The sequence below is a fragment of the Rissa tridactyla genome, chromosome 3 (genome assembly GCF_028500815.1).
Source record: "Rissa tridactyla isolate bRisTri1 chromosome 3, bRisTri1.patW.cur.20221130, whole genome shotgun sequence".
Lineage (NCBI taxonomy): Eukaryota > Metazoa > Chordata > Aves > Charadriiformes > Laridae > Rissa > Rissa tridactyla.
In genome coordinates, this window is record NC_071468.1 from 97,256,616 (window position 1) to 97,277,462 (window position 20,847).

Here is a 20,847-nt window from a genome sequence, read left to right on the forward strand (position 1 = left end):
CTAACAGAATGGTCATTCTAAAAAAAATGTTTTCTTAATTTAAAAAAATTAGTTTTTTAAAAAATTTTAGATAAAGATTCCAGTCTGCTTCTCATCTTAATTTTTAAATGAAAAGACTCTTCATTATGAATTAAGGGTTTCTATTCTAAATAAGCACCATCCTGTTTGCATTATAAAATTGAGACCTCCTTCCTCGTCTATTATTGAGTACAATGGCGGCAGCTAATCCAGAATAGTGCTTATGCTGGCTTTTTCCATACATATCAGTAAACAAACATTCTTTATTCTTGTTCAGAGTATCCATGTTTAATGAAACACCAAAGCAGCAAGATGTTCTGGTACACTTCATTGTCTCATGATTTCTCAATGTACGGAATGTTACAGAGCTCTACTTTGTTTTCTTTTGCTGTGTTATCTTTCTGAAGATTATATTATATTCATAATATATATATTATATTCATAAATATATAATATAAATATTATACACATTATGCAAATGAAAATAAGAGCAGGAGCAATTCTTGAAATCATTTTGATTTTTAAATAACTTTCAATGTTCAGTGTTCTTAAGCAGTGACATTTTCTAGCTCTGTATACGCTTTACAGAAACAATTATTTAATCAGAGAAAAAGATCTTATTAACATTTGTATTTTAAACAATTCTACGACTATCCACTTACTTTTTAAAACATCTGATTCAAATAAGCTGGTCCAATTTTTTCCCACTAAGTTGCAGTCTTGAATTTCCACCAGTCTTTGTCTTACCTTTAGCTCTTGGTATACAATTTTTGTAACAGTAACTCATTCATCTTATGACTAAACCAGCCTGTGCATACCTTCTTTAGGCCTATGATGGCCTGTCAGTTGTTACTAATGGGAAAGTAAGTTACACCCTTTCCATGCTGGAGTAAATTGACTCCACTTTGATGGCAAGCAAAATCCAAGTGAAAATTCTTATGCTGGCCTTCTACGGTGTCCCCTTTTTGGAAAGCTCAGTCTCAAGTCTGGGTCAGCACCATAAAATAATTGGTCCTTAATATATTAAGCTTCTGTCTCAGTAACGGAAGAATCCAGTATGGAACTCAATTTACTCAGTTTTTACTTTATAACCAGAGGGCTAAGAGCTTTGGGCCTTTTAATACATGCTTGTACAGTGATAATACACTTTTTAAAAGAAAATACTAAAGTTTTCTGTTAAAGTTAAGGAAAGAGAAAGAAAAAAATCAACTACACCCAGTATAATATTAATAGCAAAAGTTATATTAAATCTATATGCTGTTGCATCAACTTACATTTTACTTTCCTCTGAACATATAATCAAAGTGAAATATCCACACATAGAATTTAGTGAGATATGAAGTAAAAATAAATTGAAAACTTATTTTTTAGATGACAGAAAAGTGTTTGTTCTGTTGTATCTCTTTTTACACTGAAAGGTTTATTAAGCATTGGAACAGGCTGCCCAGGGAAGTGGTTGAGGCACCATCCCTGGAGGTATTTAAAAGACAGGTAGACATAGTGCTTAGAGATATGGTTTAGTGATGGTTTTTGTCAGAGTTAGGTTGATGGTTGGACTAGATGATCTGAAAGGTCCCTTCCAACCTAGGCGATTCTATGATTCTATCTCAATATCTTTAATAAAATATTTTAAGAAAAACTATGCTGTACATGCAAAAATGCACTCTCCACCCCACTATTCCTGTGGTTTAAAACATTATTTTGAAACTATGTAGTTACAAGTGAGTGCAATGAGTTTTAGCAAGCAATGCACACCAAAGTTTTGTAGGAGGACACTGACATTGGTTACTATGCTTTGGAAATGATAAAGCAAAAAATTTTGGGGAATTCCTGAGAAATAACTAATTTGTGAGAATAACATTTAATGGTAATGTATTCTTTAGAAAACATCTATTTGAGACTGCCTTTAGAAAACTAATCTTCTGTTTGCTTTTTGTTTAACCGAATGGAGTTGTTGTATATGTATACGTTTATATTTTCCAGATGTTAGCATCTTAAAATTATTTCACAGAGCATTGCTGTACCTCAGGAACAAAAAATGATGACACTGTAGGTGAAAAAGCAAGAGTAGGGATCTTGCATGTGTGTCTTGACAAACCATGGTCCTAAATTTATGTGCCTGAGATGGCTGGTGGGAAATACACTATAGCAATCTCCTCAGTCCAGAGTTCTCACAGTGCTCTTGCAACATTTTTCTTCCAACCTGCAGAAAATCCATTTCTCCACAGCACGCCTCAATTCAAAATTTGATCCACTAACAGAAGATGATCAAAATTAGATTTATTAAAGTTACACAAATGCTAATAAAGACTGCTTAGTCAGAGGTTATCTACTTTCATGCTCTCATTGCTCTGAATCTTCAGTTCCCTATCTGACTTTCCTATCCTATTTTGCTACTACTTTCCCCCATTTAAAGCTCTCTAAGTCAGTACAATGCTCCAGGGTTCATCACTGTCTCCTCAAGTTCCTATTGGTTTTGCACTTCAGTCTCTTGCTATTGTCCGATTACCTGCAATGGCTGCACAAATCCACACCTTCGTCCAGCTCCTGACAGGGCCTGGGTAGGATTCCATGAGTAGAAGAAAAGGATGAATGATTTCCACCATCTTTAGTGGTGGAAAGAGAAGGAGGGAGAATAAAGAAAAAGAAAGAGAGAGCCAATGGCCTAATGATGACACAATTGCAATTATACAGATAGAAAAAGAACAAATGTAATTTATCATATTTGTAGACAAATTTCAGACACAAGTAATCTTTTTGTGGCTTGTTGATGAGATTGCCTGTCTCATCAACATGCTGCTGAAATCCCAAGAATGAAGAAAATCCCTAACCATGCACCAGCATCATAAATTGTAATAGATTTAATAAATATGGGTAGTGGGTATGATGCTTGCAATACCATTAAAAGGTGTGGAGCATCCTGAAGTTCTGGAGGCAAGCACCCTCAATATTCAAAACCAGAACTTCATTAGAGTAATAAGAGGCAAACTCCAGGAAGGCCCACAACATGCAAATTACAAAAGATTGCCCTTAATAAGATCAAGCTCTCCCAGGGAGTGGAAATGAGACAGAAAAAGTTATAGCTAAGATTAAATATTTTTACAGCCTTACAAGATTAGAATGAAAGTCTTTAAATTTGCTGCTATCAAACAGAGAAAAAAGCCTTTTCTTTCTTTCATTTGAAATATGCGCTAACGGGTAAATAGTTGTTAACCTCTACCATACCAAATATAGATAGAACCACAAAACCCGAAGTCGTAATTTCTTAAAGCATAACTTCCCTAAGCTCACAGCGTAGTCCAATTACAACACAAATTATTAATGGTTTTATCACTTCATCCTAAATACTAATAATATTAATTTTAACTATTTTTAGGAAAATAGAGAAAGAGGGGAAGACAGTTCTTAACATTTGAATGTAAAGTAGAGTTATGATTTTATTGTAAGAATACTCCTATTCCCTTTTCTTTTATCTGTGTAAATGTTTCATAATTGAAATCCCTTCTTAAAAATCCTCTAATATGCTAATAAATCTAGAATGAACTTGGATTTTTCAGGAAAAAGAGAAACAGGTTATTAAAGTCTGGAACTGCTGCTGCTGTTAAAATTATGTTCTGATTCTCAAAAGACAAACACATTCAAAAGGAGAGAGAAAAAATGTAAGACTGGAAAAAATTTTGAAAAATGGTGGTGGTTGGTCATGATGCTCTTGCTTAGTTTATCTCATCTGTCTCCAATTTTACAGTTCCCTTTTCTCTCTCTCTGGCTTCTAGTAAACTGTATCTTTAAAATGGTGACAACCCTTAGCTAATTAAAATGTATCTTAGCATTAACTTTTGTGTCCTGTTCTACAGCCTCTTTATTCATATTTTAATTGATGTATGATTTTGAGAAAAAGCCTCAAAAGTAAGCTCTCATTGATTTTTCAATTAAATAATCTGGTTTTCAAAAGAGTACTTGTATTTGACTTTTGGTGATTTATTTATAAATCATGTTACATAACAAGCAACTTAGACTGTTGGACACAATTTTTGCCTTTCCCAGAAAGTATTGATTCCTGTAACAAGCCACTCTGAGACTAGAAGTAGTAGTTACAGAAATTCTCTTGCAATCAGAAACCGCTATGAATTTTTTATTTGTGAGGGCAGCTATCACTAGGTGACTCTGTTAAACAGACTCTTCCAAATTCTTAGTGTATGAATCAACTTCAGGTGTGCGTTATCAGGTAATGCAAGACAGTGAGTGAAGAAACAGTGAAAAAAGCACCAAGGTTTATTTTCTAAATACAGAGGACACGTATCAAACACAAACATCTGCACCACTGTGTTATTTTTTGTCCTGGGATAAATACTAGAAAATTGTGCTGCATTTAGTGACTCGGAATCCGGGGACCCTGGAATTCCCTTTTTGGGGAACATGACCTGTCTGGCTCCAGACACCAACTGGCCTTCCAGGAGCTGCGACACTGGGCTTGGAATGACAAAACTCTTGGCAATAAAGATACTGAGCTTCCTCATAAAAGCATGGACAGTGCTACCTGGAGTAACTAGCAACTATCTAGCTGTATGAGCTGACTACATGGGGGAGTTCACCCATATTTTAAACTGCTATGCACGTTGATCTAATTGAAAAAGCAAATAATGATGATACAGCTCTACAAACCAGCACAGTCAAGCCCCAAGAGTTGCAAATTCAGCCCCAGGTGAACGCGGATCCGTGTTCTCATTCTATGAAATACCTGACTTCCAACACGTTTGTTTCTCTCTGTGTTGGTACAGCTCTATGATTTCCTACTGGTTTATGCTCTGAGTTTTGCACCTTCACTTGCATGCTCGCAGCCTAACACCACCACCGCCTATTTTATTTGAAAATGTACCCTGTAAGGTAACCACCGCACATCAGGTAAAGGCTTCTACCAGACACCAGCTTGAACTGCCGATGGCAGGAGCACTCACCACTCAGAGACTTTGAGCCAAACAATACTGTTTGAGACCAAACTAACTAACTGGGCTCAGGTGTGAAAGCACTTTTAGACACAGGTATGTATTTAACCTTCGCGACTGACACAGCTCCCTGCCTGCAGCAGCCTGAGAGAAAAGCCAGGTGGGTCAGGGTAAGAGTTCCTCACATAACGTCCCTACCCTGAGGCGTTGGGGGTTGAGGAAGGCGATATGGAGCAAAGGAGCTGAGGCGAGTCAGGGCATCGGACCCAAGCCACACTGTCCGGTTTCTTCCTCGGTTCTATTAGGACGCTGAAGAGCTCCAGCCCCTCTCACAGCGCCTCTACCGGCTCTCTCCCTCCGCGACCACAGCTCCTGTCAGTTACAGGAGCAGAGAGGGAATAGTCCGTTCTGATTGGCTCAAATTCCCGCGGCGCCTGGCGATTGGCTGCCGCTGTGCGGGTGCTCCCGCCTGCCTGTCTGGAAGGTTCTCTGGCCGTGGGCAAGTGTCGCCCCTAGCAGGTCCTAGGAGGGTAGTTGCCTCAGGGTTTGCAGGTTTTAGGCAGTGCTTACTTTGTGCCAGGTCGCCACACTGGATAAGCAAATTTTCTCGGTCCTTTGGAAGGAAACAAGAGATCAAAGAGCTCTTCTGGATTGCTGTGAGGTACTGAAATGCCGAGCCACCATATGACCACCCAGTCAGCATGCTTCTAGTTTCAGAGACAATGGCATAACTTAATGTCAGAGGAATCTAATATCAATGAAGAAAGTTACGGTTAATTGAGGTTGATCAGGTCTCGTTTTGTCACAAAAAGTCTGGGGTTTTGTGTCTTTTTTTCTAATGCTTTTCTTCCTGATGTTTGTCTTTATGTTGTTAGGTCAGGTCATGCTTCCCACCCACCTCCTCTCCCGCCTTTTCCCATTCTCATAATTTGTTCTTCATAGGCTCGTAGTTGCTGCATTAATCCAGTTTCCTTTGCCTAATCCAGAGGCTCTGTCAGCCATTTTATGTCTATCACTAGGGCTGATCCTTGCAGTATTTTTAGTTCAGAGAATGACATCACATTCTTTCACAGTTTGTGTGTATGATTTTGAAACTATTATTCTAGTCTGTAGTAGTATTGGATTAGATTGAATAAAATGTGCTCAAGTCTATATATTAAATGGACTAGATTGAATAAAATTTATTATAAAGTCATCTTCCTTGATTCTTATCTATTAGCTGTCTAGCTGTTTTTTTTTTTATGCCAGCTGTGCTTAGAGAAGGGCACAAGTACCTACTTTTGGTGCTTTGAAAAACTCACCTCTTTATATTAGCTGTGATAAAAGCAGCACATTAATTTGTAATGTGATTTATTATACCGAAATGCTGCATAAATTTAAAGTAGGGATGAGTGAAAGTTCAAAAGAGCAAACTTGACATCAAATAATTCTGTGAATGTCTGGGTGCTTCTAAGAATATTTGGGTTGAAGTATTTTCTGAACAGCCCGTTTCTTTAACTTTCCCCTACTTTTGAGCCTGAGGCGGGCAAAAACGTCCCTTTGTGGTATTTGAAGTGTACTGATGTGATAATGGTTGTATGCTTAAAATCTAAATTTGAGTAGGTTATTGTGTTAAGGAACCAGGTAGCTTTGTTTTATGGAAAACAGTAGTTGTTGCACTGCTTTTTCTTACTTTGTTAAAAAAACTACCAGCAGGTTTGAAATTCAGAAGCAAAATGCTATTTCTGTCTGTCAGTACCTAGACTATTCTGTTGGAATATCACAGTGAACTCCCATAGCTCTCCTATTACTGGAGATCTAGGGGCAAACTGAAAGCTCCAGACAAGCTTTTAGTTGGGTCAAGTTCCTGTCAGTACTGCCGCTTAACAGAAACGTGTTTATGACCTTTCACTAGCCATTGAACAATGGAGCTAAACGTCGAACCAGATACACTGATGAAAGGCTGATACTCAAATGTCTGTCACTAGCTGGATTAGTTATTTGGTTTATTTTGCACAAATAACTTAAGGTTGCTGTTTCTCATTAGTTTTCCTGAGTTGTTCAGTAGCTGTCATGTTGAAGGTGATTTTGCCACGTTTCCTAGTAAGCTATCTAGGAGAGGAAGGAAAGAAGGGTAAGATAGAATAAATAGCACAGGTCAAGAAATACAGACAAAAAACAATCTATCGCCAATTATTAATCTGTAGGAGATCTCAAATTGACTTTGGTTTGTTATTATAAAATGACTTCTAGTCTGGTTAGATTAGGCTCATGCTTAAAACATTCCTAAAAGCAGTAAAAAAAAAAAACAACTTACTTTTTTTCCAGAAATCCTTAAGCTTTCCTAAGAAGAATCTTTCCCAATTCGCAGCAACAATTTTTAAAGACTTTGACTGTCACAGCTCTTTATTTTAATGATTGTTCTTAAATACTTATGGTTTTGTAATGTTCATATTTCTTGTAGGGCTGCATAGAATAACATTTTAAAATAACTAGAGAAATACAAGTTCACAGAGGCATTGATTTGTTATTGTTTTTCCTTTTTTTGCAAACCTAACACAATGTTTAATGTTGGTCATTCTCAAATAGAAAACCTGTGTCAATATGAATAAAAGCCATGTTGCATGTTTGTATGCCTCAGCATGTTACAGACAAATCTCCACAGAGAAGACTAATCCCAACAAGATTTCCTTTGGTCTATGAGAACTGTCATATCTAAGCAGTGATAGAAAGATTTGATTGAACTCTGAAGGCACAGGCCAGCATTAGTTTGCAATGGGTATATGAAATCTAAAATAATTTGAAGGGAAGTCTTTTGCTAGCATTAGTCTTTAGTGATTTAATTTTAAGAGCAGTAAATTTTCAGCAAAGTATTGTAAAGTGTGTCACTTTAAAATGATCAATATTAAAAGCAGTGATGATTATAAATTTATTAGCAAAGCTACCATTTTATGAAATGGTAGTGTATAAAGACATGCAGTGCAAATAGCTACTATTCCCATTTAAGATCATTTTCCTCGTGGTCACAAATTACAGTACAGTGCAGTTAGAGTTGTAAATATGCAGCATGTCTAGATGCCAGCCATATTTTAAACTGGGGCCCACAATGAATGAAAATGCAAACTTGCCTTTACTAATGGTATGCTTGCTGTTGAAAGAAGTTAAAAATCATGCTTTGCATATATTTATTAAATGCATTTAATATACACAGATATAGAAATACTACAATGTAAGGCAAAGCTCATTACAGCTCATCAAACTTTGCCTCTACTAGCTGTTTTAAATATGTTCCTTCTTGCTAATTTAACTAATTCATTATTTAAGAGGTTGGAGAGATAAGCAAATTAAAAATGTTCTTTGCTTCTCCTGTAAGACTTGCTTAAAATTTAAATAAAGGAAATTCTGTTTTATCCTTGATATCAGATAATATATAATTTATAATGAGTTAGGGTTGTTAGAATATGAGTAGTTTTGGAAGGACAAATAAATATACTGCTCAGCAGTTTTAACATGTCAAACTGTTTAGGGAAGGATATATGAATAAAAATAAAAAGTAGATAAGCTTTTGAAAATCCATGATGCTATCTCAAGTTCTGTTGATAGCTAGTACTTGAGATGTTTATCCCGGTATTTCACATTTTGCAGTGCTTAGCACAAAAATCACATAGGCTTTGTAACTTACAAAGAGTAAAATAGAAAAAAACCCCTTTTTTTAAATAAAGTAATACATATGAATATGACAGCTAATGATTCTAATAATAAAATTCAGTAACTGATTTTGGTGATTTTTAAATAGTGGTTTTATCAGAACCCTTCAGTTGTTGGAGTGCTGTTTAGAAATCAGAATTTTTACTGTAATTTTTCTACACTTCCGAATCCCTGTTTTGTATTTTTTTATCTTAGTCTTTCATGTTGCTTATCATAATTGTTCATCCAATTAATGTCTGTATTAGTGATCGTGTTGCAAACCTCATGGCACTAGGCCCCAATAAGTTTTTCTTTGCTGTGAGTTAGGCAATCTGACTCTGTTACAGTTATTAACTAATATAAGAGCAAGCCATCTATGTCTTTCAGACTAGGAAAAACAGGGCCAGTTGCAGATTTTCTTCATGCCTCAGAAGTCAGTTTTCTTTCACTTGTGGAGCAACGCTATTAATACATTCACTGTTCCAACATACTCTGAAGAACAGGTAAATAATTCATTACCGAAAGACTGAAAGGTAGTGTAGGTGCTAGAACTTCGCTGTGTAGATCTTGTTTTAGTTTGATTTTCTTTAGTAAAAGTACAGGATATAAATGCAGACTTCCATAATGAAAACAATGTCATAATAAAAAATGGGAATGAACTAGTTTTGTTAGTGACTATGTATGGTTATATGTAAATGGTTAAATCAATAACAGCTTAAAAGTGAAGCATTAGAGTAGCAACTTAGAAAAGACCTTAGATTAACAAAAAAGGCTGCGTAAATAATGTTAGGAACTCAGTATGGTTTAGAGCAATTGCAAATATGATTTCACAGATGCTTACGTTTTTATGTTCACATTTATTTCACAAGGTGAAATTAACTGCTGTTAGCACTAACAAAATTATGTTGCATGAAGGTTTTCAGCAGGAAAAAGCCCTGCCAGAACAGAATTTTGGGATGAAAAGTTTTATGTAGAGGCAAAAAGACCATAATTTTTCAGGAGAGAAAAAGTCTCAAAGGCAAACCTAGGGTTTCTTGCTGGAGTATGTCTGCCATTGTGTGCCAATGATAAGTAGTCTTATGATATGCTCATCCTGTTTGGCCTTAATGAAAAAAGGGTTGCACCACAGGAAACGTAGTCTGGCAGAAGAACTCAAACCACATGGTATACATTTCCATTCATGTGTTTCTGTTTCCAGGCAAGGTATATTTTTTTCCTTTCTGTTTACTAAAAAATTAAAACCAGTAACATCCCCCCCCCAAAAAAAAAAAAACCCAAAAAAACCAAAACGCCCCAACTCCATAGGATCTTTAAAAGTGAAATTGCTTCCATTCAAATTTTGCTCTAGACATGGAAGAAGTACCTGGAATATATATCTGTATGGGAAAAATCTGCTCAGCCTACACATGTAAAGTACAGGCTTGAAGATTTGCCATGTTCATAATTCAGAGTCTTGTTGTGTGTGATGAACCTTTTTCATTGTATATTCTATTTACCAGATGTTCAGCTGCCATTTTCCAGTAAAGTAACATTGACTAGGGCTTAAGGAAATGATAAATTCTTCATCTACAGTGTTGGAGAAGGGAAAATATGCAAATGCTCTTATGTAACACTTTCTTACTATGCACACTGTTGATTGGATAAAGACATGCTAGTGTGCATATATGATTCTGGGTATGTATGCAGGAGATTAAAAAAATTACAGTTTTTGACCCTGTGTGTTGCTGATAAAACTCACTCTTATAAATACTGCGGTATATATTGTACAAGGGAGAGCTATGTACAAGCAATAACTAAGGTGTTAGTTATGCATTTGGTGTGTTCTTTAGAGGACAAGGAAGAGATGATTTGGAGGAACTCAAAGGTACCATGTATTTTAACCTGTCTACAATGTATAGTAGTACATAATATAGTAAATAAAGGGGAAGAAATACATAAATAGGTATCAAATCCTGTTCCTCCAGTCTTGCTTGATTCACCACATAATTGGACTATGCAGCTTCCTGTCATTTTGTGTCGTTGGGAGTATACTATGCCCACACTGATAGTCCCAACTGTTTCAGCCTTTCCTCATATGAGAGATGTGGCAGTCTCTTAATAATGTTAGTGGCCTTTCGCTGGACTCTCTCCAGTAGCTCGGTATCTCTCTTGTGCTGGGTAGCCCAGAACTGACACAGCACTCCAGATGTGGCCTCACCAGTGCTGAGTAGAGCGTAAGCATCACCCCCTTCCACCTGCTGACAACGCTCCTCCTAATGCAGCCCAGGATACCATTATCTTTCTTTGCTGCAAGGGTGCATTGCTGGCCCGTGTTCAACGTGGTGTCCACCGGGAGCGCTGGGTCCTTCTCTGTGGAGTCTTGTGTCTATCAATACCTTTTTTACCAACATATACTTACATATAATTTATTGTGACATGGTACCTGTTGTTACTGTAAATCTACACAGAGATGAAATAATATATGATTTTTTTAGTTTACATATAGTGCATCAATGCATGATACACACGTATGTGAGTAGTGTTCTGTGCTTGATGTGACAATCCTCCTGTAATGAGAAATCTGCAAAGCATAGAATTTCAGTAGCTGATTGATAGACGTTTTAGTGAGATTAGGAAAAACACTGATGCTTTCTAAACAAAGCTGTTGGCAGCCTCCTTTTACTTCTAATTTTGTAATCCATTTCTGGAAGAGTTTTTTGGCAGTAAGTCGTTATCTCACATTCCTGTTTTTTGTGAAAACCTAACCTGACAATAGTACACCTTTTAAGAGGTGTCTAATAGTTACTTGTGGGTATGGACTAGTAGTCCCCATTTTTGCCTTGTGTGTTTGTAGCATCTTTTTTTTTTCCCTCCCAGTCAAACACTTGTTTTCAAGGCACTGATAAATATGCAGGGAACTGAGGAAATCTCAGAAAAAAACTTTCCAATTTATTAAAATATTTAATAACTAATTTGGGTGCAGCTATGATGTAATAGAAAGTGTTAACATGTGGGCTAGTAATGTAATTTGTCTCAGTGTATTTTCTTTCTTCTTTCCTTGGCACAACTCCCAGAAAATGATTTACCAAGTTCGTCTCCCAGTATTTTTATTTTAAAAATACAAAAATATTTTAACAAAATTTTATTGTCTCCTGTATTAACCTTTGATTTACTGTCACTTCAAATATTTCCCACTTCTTGAACTCATGCTGCCAATTTTCTTCTCTCTTCATGGAGAATGTTTTGCAGTTCTTGTGCCTGAGTTCAGGAGTACAGAGCAGTAACAGTAAACTGTCAATTAAGCTTTTTTTTTTTCCCCCTAACAGATGGAGTCCACAGGTTGCAAGTTGTATTTAGTTACATGAAATAGCCTTGCCTGTGTAAAACACAGAGGACAAAATGTTACATTCTTTTTTTGAGTATGATACCTAGTTAACTGATCTGTATATACTGAGGTCATCTTGAGTGTCCAGTCTGCTTTAAGGCAATTATTTTTCTGTTGTCTTATTTTGCTCTGTAAATAAGTTACTGACGTTTCATATTTGTCAAAATGCCCTGTCTTAACTCAGAAAGGTACCCTTCAATTTTATTTTCTGGGTTTTGAAATATATATCAGTGGGTTCAGGAAAATCCATGTTACAGAAATTATGGGTGTGTCCCAAGCAAGCCTAGGAACTGCAGTGGTCAGCATGAGCACAAAACAAATAGAATGCAGTTGGGAAAAATACAAATCGCACATATACTGTGTACACATTGGCTGGCGCAAAAGTTGACTTGACCAACTATAGTAGAATATACATGTTAATAATTTAAGTACTGGAAACAGTGGAGCTGTTCCACACTATATGACACGTCAGGACAATCATACTGAGCTTGACTTCAAACCATTAACTTCCTTTTTTTTTTGTTTTGTTAACTTTGTTCCAATAAAATACTCTAAGCTTTTAGTTTGTCAGGAGAGGGTAAGAGTATCATCATAGAAGGTCTGGGACAGTTGCCCAGTATGCATTTCCTTCAGAGTTCTGACGCTTAACTTATGTTTTTAAACTGTACTTGGAAATTAAATGATTTCCCTTTAGCGTTAATGTAAAAGTTCATAGCCCATATCTCTTTGAAACACAATTGGTCTGTCTGTTTCCAAAGTGTGGATTCAGTAACAAAGCAGCTAAAAGCAACAATGTGATTTGCAGACTGTAAACACCTGTAGATGCTGCAATGTTGCTACGTTACACATTTGATCATGATGCTATGGCAATTTATTTACGCACTCAGCTTTCAAAAAACTCAGCTTTTTTTGCTGTTAATGGCTTCCAATTTACATGGATTTTAATAGGCTTTAAAATCTACCCTGAAGGCTGTTGCAATGTTTAGCAAGTAATGTAATAATTCACATTAGTCACACTTACCATTAAAGTGTTTCCTAACTTTTGGTAGAAAGCAGCCTTGTTAGAAGCAAGCATGTTCAAAAAGAAAACAATTAAAACTTCTGCTGAATGGAAGCATTTGCATTGCTGCTTCTCTCTAATTAATAATCAATTCAGCAGATGTTCACCTTTCTCTCTTTTTATTTTATTTATTTTTTTAAAAATTTTTATTTTGTGGTAGGATGTCCTGGTTCCGGTGGGGATAGGGTTAATTTTCACAAGGAGCTGGGACGGGACACAGCCCAGAGGGCTGACCTAAACTAGCCAAAGGGGTGTTCAGTACCTGTGGCATCCTGCTCCGTATATAGCAGGGGAGCTGCCCTGGGCGGGGTGGGCAGGAATCGCTGCTTGGGAGTGGGTTGGGGTTTTTCCGGGTTGCAGTCGGTGAGCTGTTGTACATTAATTGTGTTTTGTATGTTCCTTTATCAGTGTTATTGTTGTTTTCCCTTTTCTTTGCTGTTCTGTTAACCCGCCTTTATCTCAACCCACCCACGAGTTTTGCCTTTTTCTTCCTATTCTCCTCCCATCTGGCCACAGGGCAGGGGGAGTGAGCGAAGGGCCACTTGGTTCTTTATTGCCGTCAGGGGCTAAACCACGAAACAGAACATAGGCAGGAAAAAGATGTTTTATACTTTTCAGTTCTGTGAGACTTATGTGAAACACTCCATTGCATACAGATACCAGATAATTTTGAAGCTGGAGATAATACTGGAGTGTGGTTAAAATTTGGTATAATAGCTTTGCGGCGTGATGAAAAATGTCCTATAATATATGTCATTTTGAAGTGGATATACACACTGCTGAAGTTTTATTCAGTTTAATCAGTCAGAAATTTAGCACTCACAACACCTGATCATTAGTATATTTAGCGCTATCACCATAGAGCTAGAAGATTTATATTTATGTTCTCTGGATTACTACCTAATACACGCTGTATTCTGTCTAGTACAGTGTATAGGAGATAGTATTTTTCATGTTGTGAGTTGTTTAGTACTGTATAGGAGACAGCATTTTTCATGTCATGAGTTGTCTAGTACTGCTTAATTAAGATACTTAGGCATGATATCGTATTAAATGTGTTAAACAAGTTAGATATAATTCTGAGAATTTCCATAATAAATTATTTTATATTGAGTTCTGTTCTGTTTGGATTGCATACTGAGCAGTACAACTCAGGTGATTGTAAATACATGTGTTTTAGACAAGTCAGTATAATATCTAAACAAATTAAATTTATGGAAGAGGTAGTATCTTTTATTAGGAAAACTTGGAGGAGGGAGGAAGAGACAGTAAAGGATTTTGTGTACACAAGTTAATTATATAAAAAGGTAGCTAATAAGTAGTGTTGCATACCTACCTCATATCCTTTTTTCCCCGGTCATATTAGTAGGTCAAACTGCTGATACATTTATAAAATATTCAAGTTTTGAAATGGTGAAACACCTGTTAGAAGACAAAAAATGCACAATCAGTAATAATGCCTGTTATAATTTTATTAAAAATACAAAAAGTAACAGATTATTTATTTTACTTAACACATTACAGAGATATCAATGTGTTTGCTTGCCTGGATGGGAAGGAACATTTTGTGAATACGAATCAAATGAATGTAATTCAGAGCCTTGTAAAAACAATGGAACCTGCGTGGATCTTTTCAACAGCTATAGGTAAGCATTGCGTCTTCTCACTTTATGATTATGTTCCAGGAATGACAGACTTACGCATCCAGTTATTCTTTTATTTCTCCGCTTGGGGAATGGAATGTTATTACACAAAGATGAGCAAACAACTTGTGTCATGGATACACTGCTTCACTGCACATTCATTTGAAGTCAGCAGACATTAATTGTAGATGAAAAAGTAAAAAAATGCATTAATTGAAAACACTTACTAAGTAAACTAATCTGGAGCTGTATTTTGTCAAAGAAAAAACAGGACCTCTTTCTGTCATATACGCCCTGTAAACACAGGAGTTGCTTTAAGAGAAAAAGTAGTAGGAGTGGACAGAGTTGTACAATCTTAGATGAAGAGATAATATCATTGCTGCCACCTTGTGGCTTAAAATGACAACAAAATAGTAATTTAACTAAAATGTACAGCCACGCTGGGAGAAATTGAGAGAAATGAGGATTTGACATTAACCGTATTATTTTTTAACTCAAACCGCAATCTTTATTTCATGCATGCATTCATGATTTAGAAACTATTTTTGTTCAGTATTATGAAGATAAGAACTCTGTAAACAATTTAGATATTACCTTCTGTTATTTGTAGCCAGGGTTTACTTGTATTCTGATGTCAATATTAGAACAATCCTTCTGTATCTGAGTGTAAACTCTTAATAGATACTGATATCTTATATATTTGATATTCTACTATACTGAGTTCAAGCAGGAGGGGTGCATGAAGAGGATGGCTCTTCAACAGAGGAGCATTCCACTGGTCTAGCACCGGGCACTGCTCTGTGACCATCTGCACAGGTCAAGGACACTCATCTTACCTGACCCTCAAGGCAGAATGGTGGGCACTTTTCTGAGACCAAAGGCTGCAGCTCTGGCCTAGGGGTCTGCACCATCCACCCCAGCAGTAGCTGATGGCTCCACCTGGATGAAGCTGCTGAACGGAGAGGCTGCAGTGCAGACCTCAAACTGCAGGAAGTGCCTAGACCTTTCTCCTAGGGCAAGAATAGGTGGCAGACCTGTTTGCAAAATGTGTGCCCAGGTCAAGAACCTCCTGCAGCAGGTGGCTGAGCTGCAGGAGGCAGTGAGGAGGCTGCATAACATCAGGGAGGCTGTGAAGGAGATAGATCACTGGTTCCAAGTGCAGTCTGCGGTGGACCTGCAGCCCACAGCCAGGCAGCCAACCCCCCCCGCCTCCACCGGCAGACACAGAAGGGAAGCAGGGCAGTAACATGGAAGAATGGAAGTAATGGAGAGGACTGGCAGGAGGAAGAGACTTCCCCTGAAGCCTGAGGTGCCCTTGCAGAACCGCTTCACAGTTCTGCAGAGTGAAGAGGAAAGACCCATTGCATCAGGAGAGGCGTTGGAGCTGAGTAAGGCAATCCAATTTGCTCCCTGTGCCACAGACAGTGGTTTGGCTACTTAGGCCACGGGACTTGATTCAAGAAGCCTGGTCTACTGGGGCCTCATGGGGTCCATCTGTCAGAGAACGGGAAGAGTATCTTCAGTCAGAGGCTTGCCAAGCTGGTGAAGAGGGCTTTAAACTAGAGTTGCTGGGGGAGGGGGAACCTCAATTCATCCGACTCCTGCCAGTATGATGCCAATGCCCAGACCCTGTAGCAGGATCGTCAGGAGGGTACCTGGAGTGCAGCACAAACAAATACCAGGCATTCCAGCCAGTAAGTCAGTTTCATTGGGGCCCAACTTAAATGTCTCCATGCAAACACACATAGCATGGGGAATAAACATGAGGAGTTAGAGACGTGCACACACCTGCAGGGCTACGATCTTACTGGCATCATGAGACATGTGGGATGGATCCTATGACTGGAGCGTTGGAATGGAAGGATACAGGCTCTGCATGAAGGACAGTCAGGGGAGACGAGGAGGGTGTGTTGCCCTCTGTGTCAGTGACCAGCTGGAGTGCATGGAGTTCTGCCTTGGGGTGGATGAGGAGTCAACCAAGAGCTTATGGGTCAGGATTAAGGGGAGGGCAAGGACAGGTGATGTTAGAGTGGGGGTTTGCTATGGGCCACCTGACCAAGAAGACTGAGTGGATAAGGCCCTCTATAGACAGATAGGAGCAGCCTCACATGGGGAACTTCAACCATCCCGATACCCGTTGGAGGGATAACACAGTAGAGCATAAGCAGTCCAGGATGTTCCTGGAATGTGTCCATGATAACTTCCTTCTCCAAGTGATAGAGGAGCCAGTGAGGATAGGTGCCATGCCTTGTTCTCACCAACAAGGAGGGACTGGTAGACCATGATGGTGGATATCAAGATCCTTAGGGCGGTGAGGAGTGTGCACAACAAGCTCACTACTCTGGAGTTCGGGAGAGCAGACTGATGTTTTCAGGGATCTGCTTATTAGAGTACTGTGGAATAAAGCCCTGGAGGGAAGAAGGACCCAAGAAATCCATTTAGTATTCAAGGATCACCTCCTCCAAGCTCAGGAGCGGTGTATCCCAAGAAAAAAAATGCCAGGAGCTTTTTTGGGAGGAGGATGCATGGATGAACAAGGAGCTACTTTAGAAACTCAGACTCAAAAAGGAAGCCTACAGAGAGGTGGAAGCAAGGACACGTAGCCTGAGAGCAATACAGAGGAATTGTCAGGCAACCAGGGATTAGGTTAAGAAAGCTAAAGCCCTGGCAGAATTAAATCTGGCCAGGGATGTCAAAGGCAACAAGAAAAGCTTGTATAGATATGTTGGTGTTAAAAGGAAGACTAGGGAAAATGTGGTCCCTCTGCAGAAGGAAACAGTCACAGAAGACAAATGCATGGACTGGGAAAATGGGACTTGTGCACCTTCAGGCTTCTTAGATGGATGAAGATGTCAAGCTGTTATCCATGGTATTTGAGAAGTTGTGGCATTCTGGTGAAGTTCCCACTGACTGAAAAATGGGACACATAACCACCATTATTAAAAAGGGTAAAAAGGAAGACCTGGGCAACTATAGGCCCATCAGTCTCACCTCTGTGCCCAGCAAGATCATGGAGCAGATCCTCCTGGAAACTCTGCTAAGGCACGTGGGAAATAAGGAGGTGATTGGTGACAGCCAGCATGGCTTTAATAAGGGCAAATCCTGCCTGAGAAATTGGTGGCCTTCTGTGACAGCATTACAGCTCTGGTGGATAAAGGAAGAGCAACTGATATCATCTGCCTGGACTTGTGGAAAGCATTTGGCTCTGTCCTGCGCAATATCCTTGTCCTTAAATTGGAGAGACATGGATTTGATGGATGGGCCACTCGGTGAATGAAGAGTTTAGACCAACGTAAAGCAATTTTATTTCAATCATTAGATTTGTCCTAGTTTATACTCACAGATGTTAAAAGACATTCTGCTTTTTTTCACAATTAATAAAATAAAATAATTGCTGGTTTCTATTAGCTTTTTTAACACTTTCTCTGAAAAACTATAGCAACAAGACAAAGTGTTCATCTCGTGGCACCTAAGCAGTGGCAGTAACTAGTATCTGATCATGAGGACATCCAGCCATACCTTTAAAATTAAACGTAGTCTTTAAAACAGGATAACCGGATTCTAACTGCTTAATAGGAAAAATTATTGGCATTCTTGAGCTGTGCCTAGGCATTGTTCTGGACAAGCATTAGTTGGTCTGGACCAAAGTCAGGCCAGGAAGTGCTTTGAGAATGCAATAGCGATAGACAGTGCAGTTTCCTTGCCTGTGGCCATGTTCTGGCACCGTTTGTTTTCCTGGTGTAAGTTCAGCTGCTGGCAACAATACTCAGAATTTTCTGCCTTTCTTTGAAGTCGGCCACACCACTACTGATGCTTGATATCCCTTCTAACTTAAATTAATGTAAAGGATACATAACATAGCTTTCTTTTTATGCCTTCGATAATACTCGTTAGTTTAGCTTCTCTTAAGTATTTGCAAATCCATTTGAAAACATCAGTTCTTGAAAAACTAGATAATTTATTGTGCAACAGCATAAAAAAAATTTGTGTATAGAAAAAAAACCAGAAAATAATATAATGCAAAAGGAAATATTTTTGTACCAAGTTAGAAGTCTGTAATAATGAGAATAATACAAACCATAACTACTAATTGAAATTTTATTTTTTAAGTTCTTTTATTTGTCTGGTGCTATTAATTTTTGAACCTTGATGTGAAAACTTGCTGCCAAAACTGAAGAATCAACAAGTATGCCAGAACCAAGTGCTTTTCTTTCCATCACAGAAAAATAAATCACATGCTGACAGAAAAAAAAAAGCCTCAGTTGTATATTTTTATTTTAAAAAATCAGAATAAGAAAGATACTGAATTGATAGTTAAGTTTAAATTGTTAAATATGGATCATTGCTACATAATTCCTGTTTCATTCCAATTAATTTTTGTTCAGCTGATAAACTAAGAAATTTCTTTTTCTACCTTCTCACTTTTCAGTTTGGCACATGGCACAGCAAAGAAATGAATTTAGAGTATTTTCATGCATACATTTCCAGTACCATGTGAACCTCACTCTAATTCTCATGATAGCATGGTCTCTCAAATTATGTCTCTGAACATTTATAGACAGATGCATCTATTGTCAGCTGAATTCCCTATTTCTCCTCTATGCTATTGTATCATCTCTCCTGATACTTCTGAGGTTTTGCCCTAATAACATCAAACCCTGATTAAAGCCCTTGTGTCTCCTTTGCTCTTACCAGTTTACAGGGAAACTTGAAGTGAAAATCTTTTCAACTCTTCTTGCAAAATAAAAGGCAACACAGTTTTATGGATGAACTGGTGTTTCTAATGATATAGTTTGGAATGTGGCTGTAATCATTATGACATTAAAACTTGGTGAATTATCTGAGTGTCTTTCCGAAGTACTTAGTTCTTTCTTTATATCCACGTTGAATCCCACGGATTCATGCTATTTGCCATTTTGTCAGTATTCATTGTTGAGGTTGTTATAAAGAATTAAGATGGTGTGTTGTTGCTGCTTTTCTTTTTATAACATACCAATGGACTTATCCATACTAAACAGGAAATCAGAATTACTTAAGTATATTTCCTTATGCTGTCTATTGAGCTCATATTCTTTATAACATTTTTTCTGTTTGGTTCAGTAAAGTTATCCTTTGTCAGTGGCTGAACCCATGCACTAAGATAGCATTTTATAATCTCTATGTAAACCGAAGTAAAGTTTATTTTTATACCTGTAGTTTATCCTTTTTCCTGTTGTTACTTTGTTGTTTTTTTTTTTTCATTTTCTTTTTTAATATCTTTAAAAAAATATACGGAATAGTCATCCTTAAGATATCTTGGTTCACTGATTGGGACTCACGCTGATGGTTCATGTTAGTGAATCCAACAGTGCCAGTCCTTAGCACCAGAGCTCTATCCAGAATGTCTACTCCCTATGACTTTACTATGAAGTATAAATTCCTTTAATTGTAAATTAATTCAAAATAAGTTTGTTGCAAGTGAATATATAGATGTATATATTAGTTAGAAAATTAGTGATCTGTGGTGGTAGTATTTAAAATGACTGACAAACTATGCAAGTTCTAAACTTCAGAATGACTCTTTACTGGATTGCTGATATTCATTAACATTACACACTGCCAAAGGTTAATTCTTAAGCACTGTTAATCATTATCATTGCCTGTACAATGCCATTAGTCCTTACCATTAGAAACTTTACAAACTAACACTATTTTATTTATATATTTATCATTTATGTTTATATAATTGTGCAGTACTATGGAACTGATGCTGTTTAGTTAGCGTTGTGGCTGTTGATGGTTCTTAGTTGCTGAGGTCAAGGTAGTCGGTACCTAGAGTTCTTCAGTGAGGGAAGCAGGAACCACAGTGGCTTGTCTTCTTTCTTCCCTGTCTTTCCTCACTTACCATCAGTCTTTTATGCTTCCTGACTCCTCCTCAAAAGGCAAGTGGGATCTTATCTGCCCTTGACATCTTACTTTTGAAATCGGGACTCCTTCTTGTTTCACTTACTTTTGCAGAGACAGACATCTTTCCTGCCTGCTCATCCTTTAGAGTTTACTTCTGGCCCATGTTTTCTTAACACCTTATTTGTGCAGCTCTATCACAGGTCTCCATTTGCCCTGTCAAAGTTATGGATATTATTTGTATATTTAAGTGTAGTTGTGTTGCAAAAT

At 37.7% G+C, this 20,847-nt stretch overlaps 1 protein-coding gene across 1 annotated transcript in view; it reads left to right on the top strand.

The window, feature by feature from the left end:
* The window catches only part of EYS (eyes shut homolog), an 874,211-nt gene that overhangs the window by 317,162 nt on the left and 536,202 nt on the right, over positions 1-20,847 (top strand). Inside the window, exon 22 of the mRNA XM_054197017.1 lies at positions 14,576-14,697. Coding sequence (XP_054052992.1) covers positions 14,576-14,697 — 122 coding nt within the window. The remainder of the gene's footprint in view (positions 1-14,575; positions 14,698-20,847) is intronic.